The following is a 19,709-nucleotide window of genomic DNA, read 5'->3' as shown; positions in this document are numbered from 1 at the left end:
GTTGTCCATGTGTGTTTAATATGGCTTTTTCTATATGTTTAGTTACCAATCTTTATTTTAAAACTAGAGCACACGCTACTTTATTCGTATATAGTGTTTCTGTTTTCACATAAATTTTGTCTTAAAATAAAATTTCTGCAGCTTAGCTTTGTCAGCTAAACTGGTGGTAGCCACTGTGTGTGCTCTGAACTGTGAAAAATCTTTGTTCCCGGTTCAATTCTAATTGCCGCTCTCCTTGTATTTCAACTGAAGGACTGAAATGCAAGTCACGATAGTGCACCGTCTTTCAGATAAGACGTTAACACTGTATGGCCCATGTGAACGCAGTACATTCTTCAGAAAAAAATAGGGGATTGTCTCATGTACTGCCCAATCACCACCGGAAGGACCCCACTTTTTTTGTCTTTCGTGGGTTATCCTTGGTATTTAAACCAAATAATACTGTACCAGGATCAGATGGTAATGGTAAGTTCCATTTTGTTGCCGCATATACACCGCTGCTCTTTTCGTGCTAAAACATTTTCTAGTGTGAGCATTGATGCACGAGCAATATAATATATATTTTTTCAGAGTAGTATGTCATTTTCATTGAAAGATGGAACATTATACAAGTTACATATGTAGTGGATGTCAATGCAATTCAAGTTTTTTAAATGCTAAACTGATCTGTCTTTATTAGTGTACTGCTAGATAAGTGATTTGTCGCATCAGGTTTCTGAGTTAAATGCTGATGCCATAGTTTTGCATCGGGGAAAGTTGTGTCATAGAATATGAAACATGTGCCAATAAATCAAGGGATAGACCAAAAGAGGTCATTTTTAGACCAGTAACTCCAGGGAGCCTACTTAGGCCATGTAGTTAGGTACCTGATTGCAGATACTGTACACTGCTAAAATGTACTTTGCAATCAAAGGAATGGAGGATTCTGCAAATGTAGTAAAAAACTTGCTTATGTCACGTCTAGTGTCCCCAACAGCTGAATCTGGGTCCAGTTGGCCCAATTTTTGGGTAGCTCACAATTTAATAATTCATCCTCATTCACACATTGCACACACAAGTATAACAACGTGTCGAGTCATATCGCTTTAATCAATTTCCTTGTACATTTAAGTTTAACACTTGATGAAAAACGATCAAAATTACTGTATAACTTTTACAGGCTAAGCAATATCACATGTAAAAAAATGTTTGCATTGAATTTTGACCAATACAAACAGTAACTTTACTTCGGCTATTGGATGCAGGAGGTTTCACCGACAGTGGGCATAATATATTATTCTCTACGCGTAAATGGCCAGCCGTTTTTTATTGAGCAACTATTGTGTATTCCACAATGAGTGAGTCCAATCAGTAGGATTTAAAAATTAGACTTTTCTACTCAGGAAAAAAAAAATATACCAACGACAACATTGTACAGGCTGTTAACACTGGTTATTTTTCATTCAAACTTTCCAGCTAAACAAACTGAAATATGAACAGGACTGTGTCTGTGTATGCAGGCGCGGAGCCAGAGCTAACCCTGACTATCACACGGTCCACTGGGGGTGAAACCATGGGGCAGGGTTAACAGGGAATCTAACGGTTTTAAAACAAATACGCTATTTATAGCATTTCTAGTGAAAAGAAATTCGAACTAAAGATTTGCAAGCTGATTTGCAAGCTGAAATGATCATTTGACGACCTTCATGGTGTGAATGGTGTTGCCTGGTATGTGTATATTGACCATGTAGGGAAGTGTGCTTTAAAAATAAAAAAATGACCAAGAAACATATTTTTTTGCTGCAAGAAATTGAGATTCAAGATGTTTTACATTTCTAATTTATTGTCATATTAATGACTGCAAATGAACTACAACTATACAAGATTTGGCTGTATAATTTAACATCAAACTGTAATTACTGGAAGAACACATGGGGATTTTTAAGTATTATATTAAAAATGCTAAATGCATTACAGTATTAACAATGCTAGAATTATTACTGTCCTCACTATTCTAAAACAACATTGGGGTCCCATCTTTAAGTTATACTGATGATGAATATGGAGACGAACATTACCAATTTTAAATAGCCAACATTAATTATATCCCAAACATAATGCAAAGATGAAAAAACATATAAAAGATCCACTTCTTTGTATATACTGTAGTGGATGTTTTGATCATATTCAGCACAAATATTTATATTTAGCAGTAGACTTTATTGACTACATACTAAGAATTATGTATAAAATTGATGGCAAACACATAATTTGAAATACTGTAAAATCAATGCGTAATTTTTGGAAATTTCTTTTAAAAAGAAACAAGGGAACACATCAAATTTTTACATGCCTTAAGCTGATAAATATACATTGCTAATATTAATTTAACCTAATTGCAGGAAACACTCCACAAATATACAGGTTGACTTATAACAGTGTATAATTTTCTTTTCTATTACAAACTTGGTACGAATATTTTACGGATGACAATCTGAGCAACCGGACTGTTTCTGTGGTTTCAACAGTCATATTCAATATCTAGTTTGTAATGGTAACTATAAAATTGTAAAAGATTCAAAATTTGGCATTTTGGTCAAATTTCTACAGTACAAACATTCTTCAAATGCTCTACAGGCAACGAACTCTCCATGAAATGTGAACGCATTGTCACACGTGCATCAAACATCGTTATCGTGCAAAAATCAACATTCCTTTTCATTAATTAAAAGATACTAATTAACACAAAATTAGTGTTAACATTATATAAGCCAAGATCTCTTGACTTAACTATACAAGGTTGAACTTCGACTTCCGATAATCTATCATAGGTAAAGATTTGATTCGCATAAGCTTTACAAATCCTGTCCACATTTAGCACAAATAACGTCATCATTCTCGGTCATGAAACCTTGATTCACCAGTGACGAATCACATCGTTTACAGTTGAAGCAATCGTTATGCCAATGTCGTTCCTCAAATGATACAAATCGAGTGCCGCCAATTCCTGAAAAGCAAAGCATTAAATGAAATTAAAACAATACCTCCTTTAATTATTATTAAATTAATATTAACATTAAATAAACAATGCATAATGATATAAACATTTCACAGACAGACTTTGTTCAATGTTGATCAATTCTAAAGCAATAAGCAATATTTTGAATATTAATAGCAGTATTAAAATAATATTGTAGACATTAAACAACAATAAAAATTACCGGTAATAGGCCTTTTACAGCCACAGCATTTCTTCGCAAACATTTCACCATAGCAATTAGTGCAATACGGTTTGTCATCACGGGAGGTGAACCTTTCACGTGCAAGGCAGATCTTGCAACCGCTGCAAATGAAACACTCTCGATGCCACGGTTCATTTCTGTAAGTCACACCACCATCAGAAATAACCTAAGCGTACAAAATATTAGTATTAGTGTTGTTTTTAAGAAATTAAGGAATACTTATTGATGACAATAAAATGAGATACAGTTGAAATTTTAATCAAGGTGCAATTGGTCAAAGAAATATGAAAATGATAATATTTAATTGAAGTACAGAACATTAAATATAAGTTATGTAAAATACAAAAAATCAGGTATATTACATAAAGTAAAACATATCTGATTATATATATCTCAATATATAATACATGAATTATTCTATTTATAAAGAAATATAAAAACAAGAAGGTCGGCATTGGGTTGTAGAGGAGATATATTCCCTAAATACCCATTTCTGAGACAAGGCCAAAAAAACTGTTGCTCAGGCACAGCAGTATTGTTTTTGTTTCTATAGGAGGCCTGTTTGTAGGGTTCATCGTTAACCATTACTCAACCCTTGAATTTTGATTCAGAAATGGTTTCCAAAAAGTTTACAATAGACTGGATCAATAAATTAGAGACTTGTGGCAAGTCCGAACTTACAAGAGTTTGAGTTCCTCTTTGGTAAGAAAAACAACTATATTTTTGCCCACAAAAAAGGGAGAATGCTCTACAGGATTTTGGGTCAAATGGGCTTGGACAACACATTTTACATAAACAGAAAAAGGTTTACAAACAAAAAATACTGGTTAGCATACCAATTTGCATCCTTTACACTTGGTGGCAAATTTATCTTCATAGCACGCTAGGCAATATATTACTTCATCTCTTGGAATAAAACTGCGGGTTCCAATTGGTTCACTACAATTTTTACATTTAAAACATTTATCATGCCATTCTTTGCCTTTGTACTCCATCTTTTTAGTACCTAAATGAAAATATTAAAAAGGTGATGACACTGGAACATCTGGTATGGATATATTAATAGTAAAAAAGAAAAAAAATAATAACAAAATAGTAACAAGAATCTATATATTAATCACATTAAATAAATTGATAGGAAAGTTTAAAACTTGTTATTGTAATTTACATATTAAAAAAATGAAAACAACAACAATAATAGGAAATATTTGGTATGAATATAACAGAAACAATAACAAAATAGTAACAACAGTGCAGTACTAAAACTTAAAAAAAATATACAATATTAAAATTATATTAATTGCACAAGTTAAAACACATTATTGTAATTTACATGTTAAAAAATAAATACAATAACAATAATAAAAGGAAATAACTGACACATGGATATCATAATATTAATAAAAAAGAACAGAAACAACAATACTAAAATGTAAACAAAAAATACATATTAATCACACTATATATAATAACAACTATAAAAATAAAATTTATATTTTTAGATCTGAGAGAGATAGTACAATCTGCTGTAAAATGTAATTCCCAACTTTTGTTTATTAGCAATTACTTGGCAAATACGTTTGAAACCTACAGCTTAATGTCCAACAAATGGATGGTGTTAAGAACACATAATGGCAAATACAAGCAAAGAATAATAAAAACTGTAATAAAAACACTATAATGACATGCCCACAATATTGGGTATTTTGTTGGCCAAGCAATGAGGAGGTTATACATAGTGGTTAGTATGGTGATGAAGAGCACTGTAATTGATGGTCCTATTATTTCTAAGGGGTGTTTAAGGAACAATGGAAAAAGTCTGCTTATTCGGGTACAGGGGTGCCAGCGGGAGGGCTTTTCCCCCTTCCCCTCGACCATAAATAATAATTTGCCTTCCCAAGTAACGTTATTTTGATTGCCAATCCATAATATTGTAGTTTAAAAAGCACAATTTGGGCCATGTTAAGCCATATAAGCTATTTCCATGAATCAAGGATTTTTATGTCAGGACCCTCACAAGACTCTTTGTTGGCCCCTTGGTTCAAACCAAGCAGTGGGACCACCTGTTGGCATATTTCTGGAGCCTCTGTTGTTCAGGTAAAGTATCTTAATATCTGAAGATAACTGTTTCTTTAAAACCAACACATAGTAGAGGCAATGAGCTTTTGTGTATGGTAATTCCCATACAAAAACAAAAACCCCCAAAATTTTCCTTTACATTAATTTGGAAAACTAATATTAATAAATCATACCTGGTTTAAAGCAAAGTCCACATCCATTACACTTCGTGGCAAAGTTGTCTTCAAAACATTTATTACAATACAGCTTCTCGTCTCTGGTTCCAAACGATTTGTCAACCAGTGATTTTTTACACATAGCACAAAAGAAGCAGGACTCATGCCAATGGCGATCCATGTACGATAAATCCTGCAATAGGGAAGGAATATATTTCATATATTTATGTAACTTAAAAAACAACAATAACAAAGGAATAAAAGAGAAATATAAAAAGTTGGCAATATAGCTTTTGTTTAATAGCTCATGATTAAATCCAACTCAAAAAATACGTAAATTTTAAAAGATGTTTAAATAACTGATCTCTACTATAATAGCTGGATTGCTCATCAGCCAATCAGTGGCGGCACTAGCTAGTGGGGGAACGGGCGACAAGGGGATAATTTTCTATCCCCGCGGTTTCTCAAAAAAAAACAGAAGAAAAACAATTTGTCGGGGAGGAAAAAAAATGATATGTATTTTCTACATATCAGTAGACTATTTATCAATAAAATCGATTAAATAAGTCTCCCAAACCCCTAAATTGTCATATTTTTCGGGGACTTTAAGGGATTTTTTTTTTCAAATCATCTAGCCATTTCGTCGCACCAGTTTATGCAGTTTACAAAACTGTGAGCAACGAACAACAAACCCACTGAACCCAGATGCAACAGAATTAGTGAAAAAAAAAAAACAGCACTGACTTAAACCATCCCACATTACCTTGTGCATGCATATGAAAACTAAAATCTATTTTCTTTAGTGAAGAACTGCTGTTTATATGGTTTATTCTTATACTGTATTTGGAATAAAAAGCCTGTAAGAAAGCATAATTATTACTTATGACTTTATTATAGGTTCAAGAATGTAGAGCAGCTTTTTGCTGAAACCTTGTAACATCATACCTGCCATGAAAACCTAACATCATAACAACCATAAAACAGTTGAATGATCACTTTTTACTCATAGGCTAACTAGCACTTGTTCAGAAACCTCCAATTAAAAATTACATAAACATGTGACATAATTACTAATTTATTAAGTCTCGAATGACAAAAATGATAAGATGGCACGCTCATCAGTGACAAGATAAGTAATTGAATGGTCAAGTATTGCTTGGGGTGACACTTGAGTAATTTCAAGCATGTAGAAATGTCAATCAAAAGTTTACTACTATGGGATATCAGTTATGGCACACCTGGTAATGGATACAGCCAACATGCACATTAGAATTGCATCTATTTCAAGAAGATTGACTCATTTGTCGTCAGTCTACTCCCATCAGGATTCTTAGGAGTAGTACTCTCAGGTATCAAAGGATATCATGTATAAATATTTCACACCATGTTATTATTACATGTGATACCATGTATCACAGACATAGACTTGATTTGTACAGAATATATATAGGCCCTATACTGTAGATTAACTTCATTTTTATTTAAAAGATACAAAAAAAACCCATAATTTTACTATTATTATACAATCGACAATAATTGATCAAGTAGATACAAATGTAAAAAAAACAAAGTTAACTGCATTTTGAAAATAGTTACTTGCAAAAAAACGTATGGACAAACAATGGCCTAGAAGTCTTTGAGGAACTGTCTCAGGCAGATACATGATACTAAAATGGAAACAACCACGTACGTAGGATAGACTGGTGTTTGGCAAACTTTTGTACTATGATCAACTCTACCAAAGTGGTCTTTATGGCCTAGTACCTTCTACAGTTATGCCATATGCGATTTTTATCAACTAATATTCTTTCTAAAACAAAAATTTACAATACAATTTCTGAATTTGTGCCTTGTAATTTTTTTTAACAAGTAAACATGCAACAGATAATAACTGTACTCTATGCAGAGGGAGAGAGCACCAATGGTTCCATTAATTATCCACCAACCTTTGAGTCTGTTCCAATTTTGTCTCCACATTCGTCACAAATATTGGCGAACACATCCTCGTAGCAGCCAATACAGTACGGGTTTTCTTCTCGTAGAATGTAGCGATGACCACTTAACGTCTTGTCACAATTGTGACAGCAGAAGTGACCACTGTGATAATTCTCATTCATGGCTCGGATGTACTCTCCCGAAAAAATCAACTGAAAAAAAAAAGAAGAAAAAAAAAAGATATTTAAATATAGCAGTGAAAAAACAAATCTGAAATAATCTTTTTAATATTTTTAGGTTTTAAAAACAATATTTTGATATCTGATAACCTTGAATTTATTAGTCAACAAATATTTCACGAGGTATTTATTGTCAATAGAAGGTGAAAAGAAAATGAGGAGGATTATAAGGTGGTGTTCAGAATATTTAAATCCCTTCTAAATCCTTACTACAGCCTTTTTTCCATAAAATCGCTACATGCTATCGCCGACTCCTTTGGCGACGCTGATTGGTTAGTTGAATCAGGGACAGCTACGCAGTGCAAGGACTGCAGTAAAAACACTGTAGCGACAGTGTAGCAATTCTATGGAAACCAAGCTTAAAGTGACAGATGGCAATTGATGAAAGTTTGCATCAGGATGTCTAAAATATTTCTACTCACACATGGCTTTAGGAAAACAAATAGTAAGTTAAGTTAGAGGGCAATACAATTATGCATGACAATCTCACAATAATTATTCAATTTCAATATATTCAAATTTTCATTTTTTGAAAGTCTTGATAGCTTAAAATTCCCTCCCCCATCATGTAAAAAATAACTTTACTGGGTACCTTCAGAAGTAGTATTATGACTTAATATTAGATCCTTAGGATAGGTCTATATTGTTTTTTATTTTTTTGCAAATATATTATGTGTTTTTGTATCCGTTGGGACAACCAGTTGATGGACTATATGTCTGTGAAGCTCCCCATCTGCCTTCAATGTTTTATAAATCTTATGTGAATGCAATGTTCTGTTTCACTTGAAAATGAAAACAATGAAAATTCTAATTTGTTAAACAGTATTAGGTAATTATGTCATAACAAACTAATGAAAGTGAAATTAAGAAATTACAGTGAAATTCTGTGCTAGTTCCCCATCTGCCTTAAATGTTTTATTTATGAGTGAATGAAATCTTTTTGTAAGGCATTTGAAAATGAATAAAGAAATATTCTAATTTGTTTTATTAGGGAAATATGTTTTACAAACTAATGAAAGTTAAATGTAAGAAATTACTGTGAAGCTATTTTTTTTATGAACAAAAATGTATGTCTATAGGAGACAGAGAAAAAAACATGATGATCTCCATTCCACACAAAATCAGCCCAATTTTGTATAGCAATTATATATTTGTTGGCATGTCAAACGTGTGAAGTTAAACCTAGAGAATATAAATCTTATATCAATATTCTTTATAAAGGGACCCTCACAAATTATGAAACACACACAGTATTAAAACAAAACTAAAATAATGAAATTATTTTGAAATTTTCCCCCTTAAACAGTAATATGCTACCATTTCAACCACTGAATATATTATGTATACACTGACAGCCATTATTTTACTTGTCTTCATGTTTTCAGATTTAAGATTTTCAGTAGAAACAGGTCAATTGATGTTAATAATATAAATTTCAAAATATATTTTCCACCATGTTTTCTTTAATCAGCATACTTCTAGATTCTACAATGCACCACATCCGTAAGATAACCTCGTAAAAAAAAGGTGCAATTTCAGAAATAAAAGCAACATAATATTCCTACCAAATTTTGCTTATACGCCCACTACATCCTGAAGACAACCTACCAAATTTGGTGTAGGATTTCAGAAATAAAAACAAAGGGCATGTCGCACAGTGGGATGCTGGTAGGTGAATCCTGATCATCTTTCTATATTCAGGACTTTATATCACATAGCAGTACTCAAGTATCAACAAGAATCTCAGCACGTGACTTAACATGAACTTTGCAGAGCCAAACGCAGAATAAATACTTGATGAATACATCAGAAACAGCAAGATATACAAATTTATATACAATCACATACATTCATAAAAACAGCCAGATATACAAATATATACAATCACATACATACATAAAAACAGCCAGATATACAAATATATACAATCACATACATACATTTCACACTATAGGATGAGCCTCCAAAACAGAGAAGCAGAGAAGTGTGATATGGAAAAAAACAAAACTATAGCAGACTTCCAAAGTACTACGGAGCTTCCATAGTCAGGCCTATATTATACGGAAATTTTGCCTAATTACGGACGTATGGATATAGACAGAAACTTATCAAAGGCCTACACCCATAAATAAATAGGTCTGAAGTCCAGAACAAATGTCTTTTCCATCAGAAACTTTTTTTACATTCTTAGACAACTCATATTGGTACAGTACTTGTCGGACTACTGATAAATGGTGAAAACTAAGAAAAAGTGGCCCAAGAATCTTCACCCTGTCCTGTTTTGTTTGAAATTTCCACATTGAATTACAGACAATCTATTTTCAAAATAATTATAACTCCATGCATATATCTTGCACTTGTAAATTTTTCATTTACTACAGAAATCTGAAGACATAGTTAGGCCTACGGAAATGCATTTTACGAACTTGAGAAGTCTGCTCTAGGCCTACATCATTAATGATTACTGCAGATATTAATTAAACACTGTATACATAATTTACACTTGGTTTCATTATAAAAATACAAATTACATTCCAAAATTAAAATACATTTTTTTATATTGTTTTCTGTTAGATTTTGTTTTTTTATGTTGTTTACCTTCCTTTGAAATATAGTATGCATGTGCTACAGTATAAAGATAGAATAAATTAATAAGTAAATGACTCAAAATTTATTTATGAAGGAAATATGGGCACAAACACAATAGATTTTGGTCAGATATTGAAGATGTATGCTTGTTTTAAACATTTGTTTGAGCATGTGCCCCTCAATCCACCCCTGTGTGTGATCCAACAATTGATGTACAGTATCTCTTCATGTTGGCAGGAAGTTGGACAAGATATTGTAAGCTCTGTCCACACTATCAAATCATCTTTGACAAAAAACTGTTGTATGTCCATATATAGACATGATGTGCCCATATATAGACATGATGTGCCCATATATAGTCATGATGTGCCTATATATGGTCATGATGTGATGTCATCATGACCATATTTAGGCATGTCACATGTTTTTGTCTGTTTGCATTAGCAATGCTAAGCTTAAAATGTAAATCTGACTGAAGCTCAATTAATTATTCATGATCTAACATTTACCTTCATTGACGGTCTGATGCACTTTATTAACAACAATAAAACTATAATTAATTCACATATTAACATCCCTGATAAAAATATGAATACTGAGAATAGACATAGGACTATACTATCTATAGAATAGAATGGATAAACAAACATACTTGCTTTAATCATTTATAAGGTAGACAACATGTCTAACCTAATTCTAACTCTATATCTGATTGATTGCACATACAAGGTTTGAGATGTAAGGATGTTGTTAGGATAGCTAATATGAATATGAATACATTAAATTTCATAAGATGGCTGTACATGTATGTATTGTTGACAAAAAACACACATTAACAGAAGACAACCATAGTAATGTACTGTAGGCATATTTTAAATGTTTACATCAATACTGTAGGTACATAACAAAGGGCCAATTAAAAATATTAATCATAATAAACTGCATTAAAGGCATAAACAGTAGGTCATCTATACTGATAAACAACCAGTGGATCTGCGGATTAATCTACTGTGTTTATAGTTTAACAGGTTGACTGCCAGACATCTTTTTTTAGGTTCCTTCCCATGTGCCAAAACAAGCTTACATGTACAAACATAGTTTTTTGAAATTTTATCTAGTCATATATCATCAAAGTGGTGTGACTAATAAATTGGCGGGAAAATATTAGGGGACGATCGAGTATATACGATCGAGTATAGTCGTCCTTAGCGCCCTCAGCGACAGCCAGTGGCACGAGTAGACTTGTCTTTGGCAGCAATGTGTTAATACTCAAAGTACATCACACATGGTGGGTTTCAATATTTCGGACCTGGTTGTCCTTCAGGAATTACAATATTTATTCTTAAAGTTTGCCAAAAAAGTAAAAAAAATAAATACCAACAAATGGTGTGTTTATCTAAGTCCTAATGCAGACAATAGCAGTGGGTTGGGGATTAAGCATCCCCTCCCCCCCCCCCACAATTGTCCGATGAGGTGGTTGCAATAGTTTGCTGATCAAAACAAAGTTATTGATTCTAGTCCCTAATATTGTGGTTTAAAAACCACAATTTTGTGTTATCCTGAACCATTAAATATTTTCCCTTGAAACCCCACCAGAAATTTTATTCCGGGACCCAGAACAAGGCCCTATGGCTGGTTGGTTCAGACTTCCTATCAATATTTCTGGAGCCACCATTCTTGAGTCCAGCTTATAAACTAATAAATGTGATTTATTATTTTCATTGGCAGAAACAAAAACCTATCCTTTCTCAACTCTTCTTGTGTAATTTCTATTCGCATAAGGTTTTCTTTGAATCTAAAGTATGGACACCTAATTATTTCCAAAGTAAAAACTGTCTGTGAGAAGAAGTTAGATGAGCAATATCTGATTAACAATCAGACTGAATTCCTTTGCACAAACATCGCCGTTGTTTGAAGTGGGTAAACAATTCAAAACACTTTCCTACGATTACTCTCTCACCTAGCCAGACTGGCTCTCTTTAACCTTTATCCAAAAAAACTATTTGCATATAAAGGAAGAAGGCAATACCGTCAGGAAACAATTGCACAAGTTTAAGCAGTCATTAAATTTTAATGGCAACCATTGTGAGTTAGACTGATTGGAATCTCTGGGTTTTTTTTTTTTTTGTGGGATAGGTAACATGTTTTTACTGGTTTTCTTGTTATGGTGATTCAATTTCTTATTTTCGGCTAGTTTTCACACTCTGTTCTCATTGATCTCTTTCAGCAGGTTTTAAAATTTTTAAATATACTCTGTGTTGGAAAAGTAACTTAATTAAAAGAAAATTACTATTTGAATTTGCTTTTTTGTATATAATAAGTAGGTTATTAAGTTCTTTCAATTGACAATGAAAACAGGAAAAAAAAAATTGTATTTGTACAGCCACAAATATATTACCATTCCTTTCCTAAATTTTGCATCAATTATTAATTGGCTGGTAATCAATATCAGAATTTTCACGTTAAACGTCTGTTATAACAGGTCTCTTCTAATAAAAAGACCCTCTAATTAAAGACCACTTTTTTGTGGTCCCAAAATAACAATTGTCTTTTATTTTTATTATACCAAAGCTGTTAAAAACTCTGGTCCTAAAAGTGGTCTTTAATTGGAGGGAGACCTGTATCATTTATTATTATTAAATTTAACTATCATTGGTTAATATTGAACTAACTCATAGGTGTAGGATCCATGATTGGAAGCAAGCATCTTAACCACCAAGCTATTGAACTTCACTCTAAATATATTATTTTGTGTATACTTGCAAGAAAAAAAATGTCAAAAAAAAATTCTTAAAGATGTATTGTCCCATGTTAAATACCAAAAAAAAAACAAATATTTTTTGAAATTAACTTGCCCACTTTGAAGTAACATAAAAGTTATCAACTTGAACATAGAAATTAGTGTATTTAAAAAATGTCTAGCCATCAATTTACAGCAAAAAATGATAGAAACACTTCCAGTCACTGGAAGTGTTTTATTATTTTTATTATAATTTTTTGGTTTAAAAATCAGGGTACACATTTTTTAAATTCAATAATTTTTATGCTATTGCAATATGAGCAAGTTTATTTCAAAATTATTTTTTATGATTTTTTGACATTAGCAAGGGACAATACATCTTTAAAAAAAACATTTTGTGAGGTGCAGGTACTTTATAAACTAGCAAATCTAGGTTAAGTAGAAAAAGTTGATACTATTCTATGCATTAATTAATTTATGGAGAAAAGTTTTTTGAGCTTGGAGCTTTAATAAATCACCTAGAGATGAAGCAGGAATCTGAATGTATGCCATTACATAAACTGATAAAGTCAAAATTGATAGTCAAATCAATTAACAAATATCATTAATCAATATCTCAAAATGCGAACCTTCAATGATAATGGCTGCAATGATGATCAAATAATGGACTATAAACTCTATCTCAGACATTACAAATCAATTCGACTTCAACCTTAAGGCAAGCTCTCACTTCATAGTACAAAGGTTGTACGAACATCAGCCGACGAATCCAACTCCACTTCCCGTTAGTGTTGGAGGATGTGACGCCATCTTCTGATTTTTGGTGGCAATTTGAACGGACATTCAAAACGACCTGTTACGCGCACATCGTGATGTTGCGTTCTCCATGGAATCATGTTGACCGACGACTGCCGTGCAGAGTGAGGGCCCGGCTTTAACTTCATCTGTAGATACGCATGTATGCAATGCCGCAGCCAGAGACAATATCAGGCTGGACCCAGTGTACGCGTAAATTCAAACAATGTGGACCCATTTTACGCAAAAATATGAAAAATCTGAACCCATTTCATTAAATTTTACCAATTTTAGGCTAAACATGAGAAATCTGGACCCATTTTTCAAAAAGTAGACCCATTTTATGCATAAAATTGCATAATTTAGACCCATTTTAAAATGTGCACCCATTCTTTGTGGACTCACATAGAAAAATTGTGTGGGACTGTCCCAATAGCTGGCTATGGCATTGTATAAATGTGATTTTTATGTTAGTGTTTTCGAGTGTTGACTTTTACTATAATGAGTGTTTACTTTGTTTTAAATATTTTGTCATGCTCAATTTTTAAATTTATATTAATTTTTATATACATTGGTTTATGAAATATTTTAGTAATATGGTACAGTTGAGTTAAACTCTTTAGTAGAATGATGAAGCAAAAAAATGCTATAGATCTAAAGAGTTGATTATGGAATAACAAATTACAAAAAAATTGGAAGGAAGCCATTTTGACTTTCTTACATTTCCTGGATAATATTATATTATGGATAATATGTTCTTCCTTTTATTGTTTCATGTTAAGGTTTTGAAATTATATGCAAGTCTCGCAATATATGGCTTGGAGAGTGGAAAACTACAGTATCATTTTAGGACCTTTGATGCCCAATCATCAAGTCTCGTAAGTGGCCTGGGAGTGGAGACAGATGCTCTATAACCAAGGCTTGGAGAGTTGGCAACTTATCACATATTTGGGTGGGGTACTGTATGCACGTAATGTGTATTATGTACATTATTTGTGTGGGGAGGGTGAGGGATGTTCATGATTTATTTTAGATCTAAGTTGTATTTTCTTTAGTTAAGTTCTTTCATTTGTTTAGCTTTAAGTTGTTGTTTTTACTATTTGTTCATTAGTTTAAGTTTGACTGCGCCACTTTCTTGTGTGCTGCCACTGATGTAAAAGTGTAATGTCAATAAATATTATTATTATTATTATTATCATATGGGACACTCGATTTGCTATAACCAAGTATCTTTATGATGCTTGGTAATGGTTTGTGTTTTTGGTTGTGAGAAAAATATTGAAAATTTGTTGCCAGAATTGAATCCGGAACTTGGCAGGCGAAGCACCTTACCACCAACCCATAATTCCAAGTCCCTGACAGACAATTACAGTATTAACTACCGGTATTAGGCCTATATTTCAGGTGATTAGCCATGCACAAGAAAACTATAACACTGTAGATTTCAATGTCAAGGCTGTAAAAATTTATTTTATTGGGTCAAGCTCTCTACCCAAAGAGTCATCATGACAATTACAACACACAAAACTTACTAATATATACAGTGGGGCCGAGTGGGTGGGCGCAAATGGGAAGGTGGATTAAGGCCATTTCTGTATGTAGACGCCTTTAATAAACAATTATAAAGTGTCATATTAATTTATAAATTAGTCGTCCAAAATGAATTGCATTCCTTAAAATCTACTATATTTGTTTAACATAGTGGCCCGGCCCTCATATAAGAGCCACAGTGAATTCATGTAGGGTGAAGCTCCAGAAGCCTATAGCCTTTAATTTAGATGTCTAATATGAAACCACTGCTTTGCTATTGCAAATGCGCAGATATGCATTCATGACTTTTTAAGTTTTTTTTTTTTTTTAGTCATGTGTCTGCATTGCTCGACATTTAAAATAGCTTAATGTGAGAAAAAGAAGGTCATTTCAATTTATACTTGCATATTTCACACAATTCTGGCAACAACATGAGGAATAGAAAAGGCTAAATATTAAATAATAATATAGCTTCTTTTTGACGAGAATTAAAGCACTGTATGCGACCTAGTTATTGTGTAAAGAATATGTTATGTTCATAAAAGTGGAAATGAAATTCCTAAATGCCGTATCTACAATACAAAAAACCTACAACAGACTTGTAAAGAGCAAATAAAAAGTATATATTCATGAATTTACAGTAAGATCTGTTTGAGAATTAGTGTTGCACTATTTTCATATTCATTAATTTTATAGTAAAATGATCAACTCTGCTGCATGGGTTACCCTCTTGAAATATGGGGCTACTGTATATTTTAATTGTCTGGCTGTTGAAAAAGTTAATTTAGCTCATACATTATAATACATGATTAATCAGTTTAAAAACATTAAATATTCCTTGAGGTCCAATCACTTTTATTAAGAAAATGACAAAAGTCATGAAAATATAAACTCATCTATTAATACATAAAGCTTTAAAAAAAATAAACTTATAAAAGACCATTTCTTGCTGCAATAAAATTGTTTATTATAGTTTTCTTTGATTTTAGGGGCATCAAATCTCTTCAAACATCCATCACACATTTGATAAAAATTATCCCACTTTGATCAAAATGTTTGATAAACATTATCCCACTTTTTCTGTTGACGCAATGTTGCTCCTTTTTGCAGTGCACGGTAGTGGAGCCCCGGGCTTAGCCTGGGGTGGAAGGTGCTGATGCTCAACATACTGCCTTTGAGTATCTGCGCATACTTATATGGGGAGATACGCTGCCTCGAGGGAAAACTGGTATAGGGGCTCTTTTTGAAATTTTTAAGGGATTTATTGATTGTGGATACATTTTATTTTAAAGCAAAATATGACACTGTGCCTTGAGCACCCTGGGTATTATTATTATTATTATTATTATTATTATTATTAAATTATTATTATTATTACTATTATTATTAAATTATTATTATTATTATTATCAAAAATCCTAGCTTTGACTGAATTCAACCCATGACACAGGAAATCAGGCAACACATTTGCCTCCAAGCTACAGTTCCACTTTTTCAAATTTTAAATATAGCAAAGCATTAATTTGCCATTAAACTTATCACAAAACAAAAAACAAAAAAACATTTTAAGCTTGCCTGGGAGAATTTTTAAATAGTGATGTATGGAATGTGGGGTACCTACATATGACAGCAGAGGTTGCTACGGCAGAGTTGGTAGGCTTAAGTTAACAAAAGCATAATTCAATTGTAAAATAGCAATAAGCATGAGATATGTGTTGTACAAATCTGTTGCATGAGGTAACAAGAAAAATGGACTGACAGATCATAAGCAAACCAGAGAATTCATCTGAGTGTCACTCAGTGCAACCTGTTCTTGGTATTAATTTAATTTAAAAAAAAACAACTGTTTTTGGCTCAGATTTCATCTCAAATAGATCTCATTTTTATATATCTAGGATGGGTGCACTACCAGGCCCAAAGGCAAAGGTAGGGGGCAGAAGGTGAAGTGTACAATAAGGTGGTATCTTTCCTTAACATACTAAAGATTGATATGATATTAAGTGTAAGGAATGGTAAATATTAATAACTTTATTAATACTACTTCTAAAGCACACAAATCCACTAAAGTAGTGCTCAAGGCATTGAGGAAAAAATAGTGCACCTAGTGATTTATGTGAGCATTTTTGTAAAAATTAAATCATAAAAGCATGGAAAAAATATGTTCAAAACACTTTTTAATTTGGATGTTGGATGTTCACAAGGATAAGACTCTGTTATGTTTAACCACTAGCCCATCTTTTCCTCTGGACTCAACTTTCCATTTTTGTGTTGAATCCGGAAGATGCTCTATAAAGATTGTTAAATAAATATTAACTACAAAATAAAATAGAAAAAAAAATTAATTAACAGATGTTAAAAATGTGTTATACCATTCCTATAGTCTTTTTTTATTATAATTGTCTTTGCATATACCCATCTGGCACCAAAATTGTTATTAAAATTGTCTGTAAATCATAACTGTTACTTTTTTATCTGTGACTTATAAGTTGCTACCTTTAAAGTGGTTCTTTTAAATAATCAATTCAATTTTTATTTAATTCTTTAACTTTTTAACTTGAAAATAATTTTTTGAGTGGTAGTATTTGTCAGTACGCTCATAACAACCCACTTTTTGACATATTATAAAACTAAAATAGTGAAAAAAAATTTGGTCAGTTTTCTCAACACGAATATATTGAAATTAAACTCAGGGTCTGTATCGTAGGCCATAACCAGCAAGCAGTAACCAGGCAACAAGCTCACACAATTGGCCAGCATTCAAATTGGAATCAACCTCAATTTGACATGTTTCACCTTTGTGCCCCCAGACAACAAGAAAGTATATAATACAGCCTCATGCCAGCTGTATCTACAACAAAACTAGGTAAGATGTTACTTGAGGTTATATAACCTCAGCAGGACATCAAATTCATACTGCTTACCTCAGAGTTTGATTTTTTGATTAATAAAATAAAATCAAAATGTTACCACATTATTATCACTTAACCTGTATCATCATGATAGTGGTATATATATACTTTAATGAAAGTTATCTTGTAATGAGTAATTGATAAAGTTATCTTGTAATGAGTAATTGCTACTTAAAGCCCATCATCACCTTCTTCGATAACATCATTTCCTATTTACTGAGACATATCCCATCTTCAACTAGGTTTAAACAAAACACAAGAAACAGAACCTACAGTACAATAATGACATTAATACAATAAAATTAAGGAAACAATTCCAAAAACACCAATAGCAAAATACCTATCAATAGTTTTGTAATATAATCATTATCTATATCCCTTTAAAAATACTGTATTATATTTTTTTAAATTTCAACAATATTTTCAAAGAATAACTTTTTGTGGGAAACTACTACATTTATACAGTAAACTACTTACTCCTAAGCAAATTAACTATTTTATATTAAGTTATAAATGCAAACAATTTACACTATAAATAGAGAATCTATTTTTTTTTAAATCATAAATTCACAATTTGTGCAAAGGTATTCAAATAGAGGATTATATTTTAATAATTTTGAGATAAGTTTGTGGAGTGGTGATTCTGAAATTCTTAATTTTTATTGAATTTTGTTGTTTTGTTTTGCTTGTTTTTTTTAAATCGAACTACTTTTTTTACCTCTATAGGTCACTAGGTTGTTCATGTTAATTCATTTAATAGATAGGTTTTTCTTTCACAAAATATTTTATTGTGCTGCTTTATTTAAAGATGTGGAAGTTGAATATGTGTTATAGTCATACTTAAAGGGTGTGGAAAATGAATATGTGTTATATTCATTAGGTTTGGGTTTAAAAGTTCCAGTTAACCATATGTTTTTATAAAATTTTAATTACCTGAAAATGTATTCATAGCTATTTCCAAATTGGACAAATAAAATAGAGTCTGAATCCGAATCAAATCTTAATGTTGTATTTTTTACAATAAAGAATCACAACTATGAAAGATGCAGCACTTGTGAACAAGAGCCACGCATAAATCAGAATGAGACTACTCTGTAATTAATACACATAAAAATGACAAAACTTTTCTAGAATGAGATATGAACTATAGGCTCAGATGCATCCAATGACGTAAGTCTACATAATGATGTAGTAGTGAATAATTAACATATCAAAGGTCAAATGATTAAAGGTCACTCATAATTAATAACTTGACAAGTTCATGTTTTTTTTTCTTGCAGTCCATAAATACAGTGAATTGTAATGAATGAACATCGATGGTTTAGAGAGTGTGTGTAAAGGCTATGGAATCCCACTAATTCCGATTCAACTTCTAGTAGTCCACGGAATGCATCGTCAGCTTCTTTTATGGCTATGTGACTACTGTACAAAACCATCCATAGGCCCGTGTTCAATTTCAAGTTTATGCAGCTTCTGTCCCTAACAACCTTGCATCTGAAAGGCTCTTCAACATTCCA

The 19,709-nt window shown here is 32.1% G+C and overlaps 1 protein-coding gene across 1 annotated transcript in view; it reads right to left on the bottom strand.

The window, feature by feature from the left end:
* Positions 1–1,802: 1,802 nt before the first annotated feature.
* The window catches only part of LOC117112868 (prickle planar cell polarity protein 3-B-like), a 65,188-nt gene continuing 47,281 nt past the window's right edge, over positions 1,803–19,709 (bottom strand). The window contains exons 6-10 of the mRNA XM_033256058.1: positions 7,402–7,602; positions 5,474–5,648; positions 4,058–4,227; positions 3,201–3,387; positions 1,803–2,986 (exon numbers count right to left, since the gene is read on the bottom strand). Of these exons, the coding sequence (XP_033111949.1) occupies positions 2,835–2,986; positions 3,201–3,387; positions 4,058–4,227; positions 5,474–5,648; positions 7,402–7,602 (885 nt within the window). The 3' untranslated portion in view covers positions 1,803–2,834. The remainder of the gene's footprint in view (positions 2,987–3,200; positions 3,388–4,057; positions 4,228–5,473; positions 5,649–7,401; positions 7,603–19,709) is intronic.

Source organism: Anneissia japonica, unplaced genomic scaffold (genome assembly GCF_011630105.1).
Source record: "Anneissia japonica isolate Jap-2015-1 unplaced genomic scaffold, ASM1163010v1 scaffold287713_len945575_cov184, whole genome shotgun sequence".
Taxonomy (NCBI): Eukaryota; Metazoa; Echinodermata; class Crinoidea; order Comatulida; family Comatulidae; genus Anneissia; species Anneissia japonica.
The sequence above is the reverse complement of the archived record's forward strand: the minus strand, read 5'-3'. Positions and strand labels throughout refer to the sequence as shown.